General features: G+C 51.7%; 1 protein-coding gene across 1 annotated transcript in view; it reads right to left on the bottom strand.

Annotated features, from left to right (window-relative positions):
• CACNA1A (calcium voltage-gated channel subunit alpha1 A) overlaps positions 1-11,180 on the bottom strand; it is a gene marked incomplete at its 3' end in the record, with an annotated part of 251,525 nt that overhangs the window by 200,542 nt on the left and 39,803 nt on the right. Inside the window, exons 2-3 of the mRNA XM_045289704.1 lie at positions 8,830-8,935; positions 5,974-6,113 (exon numbers count right to left, since the gene is read on the bottom strand). Coding sequence (XP_045145639.1) covers positions 5,974-6,113; positions 8,830-8,935 — 246 coding nt within the window. The remainder of the gene's footprint in view (positions 1-5,973; positions 6,114-8,829; positions 8,936-11,180) is intronic.

Genomic DNA, 11,180 nt, shown 5'->3' with positions numbered 1-11,180 from the left:
AGAGTTGTACGAGCCCCCAATAAAATGATTTGAAAAAGAAAGAAAGAAAATGTTCTGGGATTAGATAGAAGCAGTGGTCGTACACCATTGCGAACACCCTACATGCCATTGGGTTGCTTGCTTTCTAAAGGCTGAGTTTTACGTTGCGTGAATTTCACCTCAATGAAACGTTGCTGGTGTTTACAGGAACTGTGAAGGTGGCCAAGGAGCCCAGCTGGCGCGGTGGGTTGTGCACTGGGCTGCTGACTGCAAAGACCACAGTCAGGTGAGTTTGAGTCTTTGAGCTAGGCTACTTGGTTGAGTTAGAATGCAGGCTGACGTTGCTGCTGCTGTTTTTGAGGTGCTGGGTTTTGTTTTTTTCCATCTGCAGGCCCCTCAGAGCAGCTGCACGAGAGATGAAAGAAGGAGGTGACGGCGGGAAGAGAGACCACACGGGTCTGTTCAATGAATCGAAAAAGAAAGCGAGCATAAGAGGCAGGCCTGAGTTTCTCCAGCTATAGAAGGAGAGAGGAGAGAGCTAGGGTTAGTCTCTGAGGCTTCTTTTCTATTTTACTGCAAAGGATATTGGCGGGGTGGGATGGGGGTGAGGCAGGAGGAGGCAAGAGCAGATGAGATTCTGGTGGCAGAACCCAAGGGGTGATGCAAACCACCCGCAGTCCCTCCAAACCTGGGGATCCAGGCTCCTGAGCCCTGCTGGCATCGTGGGCTGTATGTTGTGTGGCTAACCATAAGGTCCATAGTTTAAAATCATCAGCCACTCCACGGGAGAAAGAGGAATCTTTCTACTCCCATACAGATTTGCAGTCTCAGAAGCCCACGGGGGCAGTTCTACCCTGTCCTCTAGGGTCGTGATGAGTCCGAATTGACTCGATGGCCGTGAGTTTTGTTTGACTACAGTCCAGACCTTTTATTCTGGAAGTTTCCCCAGGGACAAAGTGACCCATTAAATGCCCATCCTTGCACTGAATGGTCCCTTATTGAAGTCTACTTCGTGCTCGACAACAAGCAAGCCCCTTGGGTGTTCCACACGCCACAGCAGAAGGAATCAAGGTTTCTTGAAGACGCTTCCCTACCAGCCAGGGCAAGTCAGCCCCTGCCAGTAGAAGCCTGCCCCCAGGGAGCATCAATTGGCACAACTACTTTGCAGAGCAATTTGGCAAAACCGAGTGAAGCTAAAGACATGTAGAGTCGACGACTCAGCAGTTCTACTCCTGGGCACGTGCCCTAGAGAAACACACTCACGAGGGAAGAGGGGCAGCTTGGCTCTAAATAGCCCAAAGCTGGGCGCCACCCAAATGGCTAAACACATGGGCAGAGAGTCATACCACAGCGTCCTAGATGGCAGTGACCGTGGGTGTATGAACACCACTCGGGCCAACCAATCTCATGGGGGGTGCCACGGCAGGAGCCAACACGTCTTGGAAGGCGAACGAGCAGAAGGCTCCTTAGAAATGAGGATGGCAAGACTTCATCGCCCAGCCTTTAGTCAATTGTCAGGAGCGCCCGGACTCTGGGAAAGGGCACGGTGCTTGGGAATGCCGAGGAAGACTGTCCACGAGGTGGATGGCTACAGTGGCTGCAACAATCATTCAAATACAGCAACGATTGGGAGGGGGCGCTGGCCGGGGCAGAGGTCCCATGATGAGCTGAAGGGACTCCACAGCACCTAAGGGCAACGTGAAGCCGTTCGAAGGACAATCTAACGTCTGCAAAGCAAGGCCGTGTGCTTCTTAGGGGAACCTCCTCGTGTCCTAACTGTGGCCAGACATAAACGGAAAGGCTAAAACACAAAATCCCGGAAGGCCATCCGATGGGTGAGAGGAGGGAGGGTAAGGGGCCGGGAGGAGAGCGTGGGGCTCCGGCTGTGTGAGGTCAGGGTTGCGTGGCAGGCGGACTGCGGCCCTGCTTCCTGCCCTCATCTCCTCCACTCTGCCCCCACTTGCTGTACCCCAGCACGCTGGACATCACACTTTTTCTTTTTTCTTTCACTTTTTACTGACACACGGCCCATGCCTCCAACACTTTCACGATGCGCTGCCTGCAGTTGGGACACATCTGGCATCCACGGAACCACCTCATGAGAATGGTAGGTCTCGCAACACAAGCCTGGGCACCCACCATCTGCAGACCTTGGCACACGACCACCTTCCTTGGAGTAAGGGTAGACCATTCCATTACCAGGGGTGTGTTCAGGCAAGCCTGGTTTTGTCCCGGGCTGCACTGTAGGGCAGCCGACGATGGTGGGGCAGATGATGAACTGCGCTGAATGCTTCTAGAGCAGAGTTTCCCAAGTTTATTTTGCCTACTGCCCCCTTTTCAGAAAGAAAAAAATGACTCAGTGCCTCCCTCCCCACAATCGAAAACATTTGTGCTAAAACCTATCATCCAAGATACAGTGTCGTTAAGGGCCACCGAGTCGGTCCTGACCCATAGGGAGCCTATGCACCCAGAATGAAGCACGGGCAGGTCCGGCACCATCCTGGCAAGGGTTCTTATGTGGGAGTCCATGGCTGCAGCCACGGTGTCCACCCCTCTGGTCCAGGCCCTTCCTCCTTTTCGTTGCTCCTCTACTTTCCCAACCAGGACGTCTTTCTCCAGGGACTGCCCTCACCGGGCCACGTGTCCACAGTCCACGAAATGCAGTCTCACCAGCCCTCACTCCTGAGGAGGACGTTGGCGGCACGTCCTCTCAGAAGGAAAAGGTGTAGGTACCTGCTTTGGCAGTGGCTTCCTGCAACCCTCCTCCCCCACCCCCAGGGGAGCAGTATCATCCGCTTTGGGAAACCCTGCCCTAGACAGTGGCCCTAGAAGAGGCTCACCCCTTCTCGGTCGTCATCAAATACACCAGACACAGCCCAGCCTCGGGGCCTCTGCCTGTTCTGTGTTGTCTGCCAGTTACTCGCCTCCCCAGTCATCTGCCAAGCTCCTACCTCACCTCCTCCAGCTCTTTGAATACCACCTTCTCCGTGGCCTCATGCCCCTCTCTGCCCCTTACACAGTCCACTCCGCTGGAGTTCTTGTAGCTACTGACCACACGGGTTGCTGCTGTGAGCTGTCGGGTGTCCAACTCCTTGTGACACTACTGGACGGTGTAGAGTTGCCCCAAGGGGTTTCCTAGGCAGAAATCTTTACCGGAGCTGATCACCAGGCCTTTTCTCCCGCCCAGCCGCTGGTGAATTTGAATAGCCAAGTGCTTACCCTTTACACTAGCAGGGCTCCTAGGCTCACACACGCTAGATAGATGGTTTCTTCATTCACTTACGCACCCATCCTTCCTCCTGCTAGTTTCTCCCTCTCCCCAGAATACAGCCCCATGAGGAAAGAGGCTCTGGTCGGTCTTGTGCTCTGCTTGTCTCAGAATCTAGCACAGGGTTTGAATGAATAAATTAATCCAGACATAAGGATTGGTTACATTGTGATTTTGCAGACGAGTAGGTAAGAGAGATGTGCTGGCGCCACGGCATGTTCCTGGAGCCTGCCGGGTCCCAAGGACAGGACTGTTGACACAGACAACAGGACTCTCAATGAACACCAAGCCCCACTCCAACCCCCAGATGCTTCACAGATCACCCACAGCTGAATACTTTAGAGACAGTTCAATAGGGCACAGCTTCTTCGTCAGAAAGCCACATGCTCTGGAACAATACATGTGCTCACAAACTGTATTGCTCAGGCCTAGGCAAACAGTACGTGCACAAAGACCAGGACTTCTACCCAAAGAGGCAGGACCTGGGCCAGTCACAAAACCCATGGGATGTTGAGGAGGAAAGGCTCTCCCAGGGAAGAGGAGTCTTAGGAAGGAAGGGACCGACTTAGCTCAGAGGACAGGGGTGTGTGGCAGATGATCCAGGGGTCAGCATGATGATAATGTCTACACTGGGATCTAATAAAGGCCCCAAGGGTGCGTGGTAGAGATGGGTTTGGCTACGCCTGACATACTAAGCACAGCCTGACATTCCCAGCTTCCCCAGCGGGGAGGTGTGGTAATGTGACTGAGTGCTGGCCAATGGAATCTGAGTGGAAAAGATATACAGTGAACCCTCGCCACTTCGCGCTTCGACTTCCACGGCTTCACTCTATCGCGGTTTTTGTGTAACAGTGCATGCTCTGTCATTACTGCCACTGATTGGCTCATACTGTACATGCTTGATGCCATAAATAATATAATAAATAATAAATGATAATTGTAATGTCCAAAATGTTTTACTGTATTTTCCCTTTTTCGTTTAATAAATTGGGTAATACGAGTGTAATGGTGACTAAAGGGTGTTTTTTCATGTCCTCTATGCGCTAACTACGAAAATATTTGATTTACAAATAAGGAATCCTACTTCGCGGAATTTCATTTATCACGGTAGGGTCTAGAACCGATTAACCGCGATAAATGAGGGTTCACTGTAGGCCAAACTCTAGCCAGGTTGGGTGCAGACAAGCACAGAATCCTTGGGAGCCGTGGGATACAATGAGGAGCCCCAATAAGAGAGGAGCCTAGGTCCCTCCATCACCCTTTGGAGGAGAGAGGGAGAAATACACTTCCGTTGTGCTCAGGTCTGTTACATGATTTGGGGTTTGTGTGTGACCACAGCTAGCACTGCTTTAGACAAGGTCCATGGCAGAAAGGGTCTGCACTATCAGTTTGCATACATCTCTGAAACAATTTGAAGGTCGCGAGACTACCTTATTTAGAATGGTTTTCTTCACAGCCCTAACCACAAGTCCTTGTATCCGGAAGTCCTCAGGAGACATTTACCAACCTGAAGTAAAGGCAAGACCTCTAGATACCCATCAAAAGAGACACGCATGCACAGCACGGTAGTTTAAAACCCGAGCTCTCAAACCATAGAATTATGGGTTGAACGAAGAGCCTTGAACCAGTTTGAACCGGTTCGGTTGTGGATGATGAAGAGAAACCAGACTAGATTTTTAAAAATTTGAGTCATCTAGAACACTAACCAGAATGAAGTAAATCACAGGCCGGAGCCTGGAATGAGAGAACAGGGAGAAGTATGGTGAATCTCTTCAGGAAGCTGATGTTTGACACTGAATTGCTGCCAGGGCCGTGGAGGGCGGCACACAGTCAGAGCTGTAGGGTCACCTGCCATCTTTGAGCCGGGCACTGTTGTTTTCAACTCAGTTAGTCACGAGATTTGGCTGCTGGGCAACATGCACCTTTCCCTTGTTTTCTAAGAGGGAGATGAAGTTTATAGTAGGACTTCTACCTGGAATTTTTCCCATTCTAGCTGGTGGTGTAGTGGTTATGCATTGGGCTGCTAACCTCAAGGTCAGCAGTTTAAAACCACCAGCTTCTTCTTGGGAGGCAGAAGATTTCCACTCCTGTAAAGGGTCCCTGTGAGTCAGAATTCACTCAATGGCAGTAAGTTTGTTTGTTTGTTTTTGAGATATTGCTGTGGTTCACCCACATTTAAAAAAATTGGGTCTGTCTCAATGTCATTTCATCGACTGTGACTGAATCCAGCCGAACCCATTCAAAGCCCTGATTCAAAACCCAGCTCCACCCCTTCTTAGCTGGGCAATCCTACAATGTGACTCTTTGGGCTTCAGTGGCCAGATGGGAATATTGTTGTTGTTAGTTGCTGTCCAGTGGACTCTGACTCATGGAGACCTGGTGTCTAAGAGAACAAGGCACTACTTGGTCTCGTGTTATCTTCCAAGGTTACACTGGGAATATGAATATCTCCTAATTCATTAGATTGTGAGGATTTGATGAGAGGATGTAGGCAAAGCTCTTTGGAACCAATCAACTATAAGAAGCTAGCACGCCTTTAAAAAATATATAGCATTTAAAAAATTATATAGCATATATTCTCGGTGTAGCAGAAAGAGATGGGAGAAGGAGGTAGCTTCACACAACAGACCAAAGGGCTCTCTGCCTCGGTGAGCCCAGCCTGGACCATGCCCAACCAAAGCCCTCCATCTCCCTCGGTGAGACAAGTCTAAATATGTGGTACTTACCCCGTGAGCACCACCACAAAGTCCATGACGTTCCAGCCGTTTCTCAGGTAGGAGCCTTTGTGGAAGGCAAACCCAAGGGCGATGATTTTAATTCCAGCTTCGAAACAAAAAATTCCAATGAAGTACGGCTCTGTGTCATCCTGGAAGGGAGAGAAGGCAAGGTTGGCATCTCTGGTTGGGCAGAGAGAAAGTCTCCACCTGGAGAAGGTGTCTCCCTCCCTCACCTCCCTCACCTCCCCAGCCCTCACCACTCCACGCAGCATCCCACTCAGACTTCTCTTGCCTGAGAGGTTTCTGCAGGAGGAGCAGAAGCCCAGAGAAGACACCTGCCTCATGCCCCACTGGCCCCAAGTAAAGCCACGCGTCTAGTGCTGCACCAGTCTATACGGTTGCCACTGGCCACAGGTGGTTGTGTAGATATAAAGTCATTTTGACGATGTATGGTAAACAATTCAGTTCCTTGGTCACTCTGCCCATGTTTCAAGGGGCTGCCATGTTGGCCAGCACAGGGATAGAACCTTTCTGTCATGACCAAGGTTCTACTTGACACAGATTTCAAAGGCCCATGTAACTTGCCAAAGTGGGCCCCTATGCCCCCACCTCATTCTCAAATCTTAAACCGATAGATGATTCTCACCTATACACACAGAGAAGCATAGCTTCTCTGGTTGTCAACGTCTTCAAAGAATACTTCAGCAGAGGGTGGACATCAGCTAGTGCCCAGCCCTGGCCTCTGCAGGCCTTCCTGCTGGTCGCCCCCAGCTGACAATCCCTCAGAGCTGAAAGCGCCATCAGAGACCCCACATGGGCAACTGCTTATCCCCAAGGATTGCATCTCCCTGATGGCAGCCATTCCTATTCTGTCTTCATTGCCTTTTCCCTCCCATATCAGCTTGCCGCTTACACCACTATTTGCTTACTATTCTACATTCAATAGGCTATTTTTATTTAGACTCATCAAGCATTAAAAGACAAACAAACAAACAAACAAACCCTACTCTTGAAATCAGAGGCTGTGAGACCAGTTTCCATCAAGTCAGTTCCAGTCTGTGGTGACCCTGCGTGCGTCCGGGTAGACCTGTGCTCTGTGGATTCTTTCTTCTCCTTTTTTAAGAAGTAGATTGTCAGGCCTTTCTCCCGAGGCACACAGGGGTGGACTCGACCCTCCAACCTTTCAGTAAAGGAACTCTTTGTGCGGCTCAGGGATTCCATCGGCTTGTTGGACTAGCTGTCTTCTTTTAGCAGCAGTTTTCAACCTGTGGGTCGTGACCCCTTTGGGGGGGGTGTTGAACGACCCTTTCACAGGGTCACCCGATTCATAACAGAAGCAAAATGACAGTGATGAAGTAGCAATGAAAATCATTTATTTTAGTTCGGGGGTCACGACCACATGAGGAACTCTATTAAAGGGTCTTGGCCTTAGGAAGGTTGAGAACCACTGGCTTTTAAGTTATGGAAACTCTAAAAGAAAACCCAAACTCACAGCCATCCAGTTGATGCCAACCGCTAACCGTCTCACCGAACGGGGTAGAGCAATCCCTGTGGGTTTCTGAGACTGTAACTCCCTTATGGACATAAAAACAGCAAAAGCCTGATTTTTCTCCTGTGGAGCATCTGGGAGTTTCAAACGGTTGACCTTGGAATTGGCAGTCCAACACCTAACCACTACGATAGAATCTTGAGACCACTAATAGTTGGTGCACATTGTAGGAATGAGCGATTTCTCACATCCCTTCTCCCCAAACCTGAGCCATTACAGCTGGTTATGAAGAAGTGAGAGAATGGAGACCAGTCTCCTCACTCACAGGCACCAACAGAACAAGCCAGGTTTTTTAAAGCAGGGAGTTGGGGATGGCCGGGAAGAGGTATCCAGAGGATCTTAGTGAATGTTCCTAGAACAGGTGAGTTTCTCCTGAACCCCTGGGAAGTGCAAAGCAGTTGGCCAGTTGAGATCCTTCAGAGGTGCCTCGGAAGAAAGGCCTGGAGATCGACGTCCTCAAAGCCAGGCACTGGAAGCCACGTGGAGCCTGGTTCTGACCTGTAGAGCTGCCGTGGACCACAGCTGGCCGGGCAGCAGCTAGGTCAGAGTTCCTCTTACTGAGCAATAGGCTCAAGTGTCTCCCAACACCCATGTGCTGGAGTCTCAGGGGATACAGGACCAAGCTCCAGGGCATGGCAAGGAAGCAGCCGTCACGTCTGGGAAGGCTAGCTCTTCCCCAGGGCAGCAGGTCTGGTTCTGACCACAAGTCTGTGGCAGGAGGGGAAATCCTGCTGTGGATGAAGAGTCTTAAGTGATGTAACCACCAAAGTGGGTCAGGCGTGCTTGGATGATCCTGGTTCGAACACGCCCAAGGGAAATAGACAGGGGTGAGATAGATGGTGGGCATCTGATTCCAGGCGGAGTCTCAGGCGTTTCCAGGGAGCCGGTGTTAACCCAGTGGTTATGGAGGAAGACGTCGGTCCTCTGATGTGGTCCGGCAGACTCAAGTGTGTGGAGGTGAGCTTGCCTGTGTGTCAGGGAGCGGGGGGGTGGGGTGGGGGGGTGAGGGGGCACGTTGTACTCTTCTCTCTCCCTTTCACAAACCCTTCGCAAGCCTTCTGTTTTAAATGTGACGTCTTCTTGGACAATGTCACTGCCTGTCACTCATCCCTCCCCTGCTGGGTGTTGGGCGTGGGGGATGTCCCACGAGGACAGCTCTTGCTCTCCGGATGCTGGGTGGTCGTGAAGCTTTGCAAGGATTGAGGGCGGGGACAATCTGGATCTCAAGCCTGAGAGTGCCCTCTGGCCCTGGCTTCCCCTCCCCCATCCCTCACCAGGCCAGCAGAGACCCCCCCACCCCCAGAGGTGCCACTCACCAGTCGTTCCGACATGGGGGTCTTGTCATCATCAGGCAGGTGTTGCTCCAGAGCCAGGACGATGCAGTTTGCTATGATGGTGGCTAAAATCATATATTCAAAGGGAGTATCCGGGAGTTAAGGAAAAATGTTCGGTTTCATGAACAGAAAGGGGAAGGGGTATTCAGAGATGTGTCTGCTCTACTGGTCAAGCCCTTCTGAGACCCTCCCCAAGAGGTTCCCCGGCCCCCCAGCCACCACCCCCCTACACCGGGCACTACGGGGGCCCAACTGTTCAGTTATCCTATCTGGAATGAATCCTTTCGGGTCCCAAACCTGGGGCAGGTGACTTTTGAAGGAAACGGTAGATGGTCTTCCTCCATCTCACCGCCAACGTTCACTGAACAAACATTAAGTTAGCGCCTGCTGCGTGCCAAGCTCTGTTCCAGCCCACGGGAAGAGAGCTGAGGGCAGACTGGACAAAAGCCCCTGCCCTTGCGGAGAAGCACAGGGCATTATACTGAGTTTACGAGAAGAGAGTGACAGCCCCGGGGAGTCAACGCAGGGAAGGGGGTGGGACTTGCAACAGAACAGACAGTGGTGACACCACACCCGGCTCCCGCAACAAGAGGGGAACACACGGACGAACTGGATGTGATACAAATCCAAAGACTTTGTGCAGCCAAGTGTAGCGTCAAGAACCCCAAACCCTAACCTACAGCATGGGAAAGGGGCTCACAGATGGCGTGCAAGTATCCGAGAAGGGCCGAACCTGGAGTGGTCTGGGACTCTCGTGCTTCAACAAGAAGACAAGCAAACCGATCAGAATACGGGCAAAAGACTTGAATAGACACCTCTTCAAAGACACACAGGATGGTCCCCCCACAGGAAGAGACTGCATGCCTCTAGTCAGCAGGGCAATGCGAGCCAAACCCACAGTGAAAACCCTGACTCACTCCGTAAGCCCCTGCATGGCAGATAACACTGGGCTCCAGGCGGCTGTCTTGGCTGCAATCTTTGGGGAATGTAGACCTCCCGGGCTTTCTTCAGTGATGCCGCTGGACAGTTCAAATGGCCAACCTTTAGGTCAGTCATCCATTGCATCTCCTGTTGCCACCCACGGACCTTGCACACCTACTAGGATGACGATCATCGTGATAAAAACATTAGCAGCAGAAACGAACAAACATTGGGGAGGACGAGGAGGGACCAGAGCCATGGAGTACTGCTGGTGAGAAGGTTAAAGGGTATAGCCCTGAAGCCTAGAATGATCATCCATCCAAGCACACTGCCATTGAGTCCATGCAACTCATAGTGACCCTACGTGGGTAGCCCTGCCCCTGTGGGGTTCCAGGGCTGCAACTCTTTATGGGAATAGAAAGTCTCGTCTTTCTCCGGTGGGAGGGTTGGTAGTCTTGAACTGCTGACCTTGCACATCACCACATAACCAACACATAACCACTACGCCAGTCTAAACCCCGGTCTGAAACCTAACTCTGCCATCAGGTCACTGCTGACTCAGAGCGACCCCCTGTGGGGTTCCAAGACGGGAGTAGAAAGCCCAGTCTTGCTCCCCCTTAGCTGCGGGCCGTGTAGGTCATAGCGCAGTGTGTTACCACACCACCACAGGGGCTCCTGGCTTACCACAGGACCTAGCAATTCCTCCCCTTGGCATGTAACCCAAGAGAATGGAAAACATGTTCGTGCAAAACACCTGTACAGGCTTGTTCATAACTGAGCTACTCACAGTAACCAATGAGAGGCAACCTGCCCTGTGCCCATTGATAAGATGAACGGACAAACCCAATGTGGCGAGGAATGTTCTTCTGTCACGCAACGGAAAGCAGCCCCGTTAACGCGCTGCATGGAGGGACCTTTGAGACGTTACTCGGAGAGCAGGAGCCCGAGGGACATGGTCCCAGGGTGCGCGACTCTTATTTATAGGGGTTACGTTAGCTGGCCAACCTCTAACTTAGCTGTTGGAAACCACGGACGAGGTTTTCTACTCCAGTAAAGAGTTACAGACTCCCAACCCCACAAGAGCAGTTCTACCCTGGCCTCTGGTCGCTATGAGCCCCCAAGGGACTCTATGGCAGTGAGCCTGGTTTTGGTTTTATCGCACCAGGTCGTTCGAGGAGGTCTGGCATTTTGGACCCCGACTCGCACAGGCTGAGGTGTCCTCCGGGTGGCACCAAGGACTGAGGAGTTTGGAAGTTCTAGTCCACACAGAAGACAGGGCTGCCGGTCTACGTGGAACAGAAAACAACCCCCAAACCGTCATCCAAACCCTACCGAGCCAAATTCTACTGGCACAAAAGGGGCGTCATGACTCAGGGTCGACTCAGTGGCCACTGGTTCTGATGCCCCCCCCC

This window comes from Echinops telfairi, unplaced genomic scaffold (assembly GCF_000313985.2).
Source record: "Echinops telfairi isolate 266 unplaced genomic scaffold, ASM31398v2 ScPeMD7_30;HRSCAF=105, whole genome shotgun sequence".
Classification (NCBI taxonomy): Eukaryota; Metazoa; Chordata; class Mammalia; order Afrosoricida; family Tenrecidae; genus Echinops; species Echinops telfairi.
This window is presented reverse-complemented; position numbering and strand designations above follow the sequence as displayed.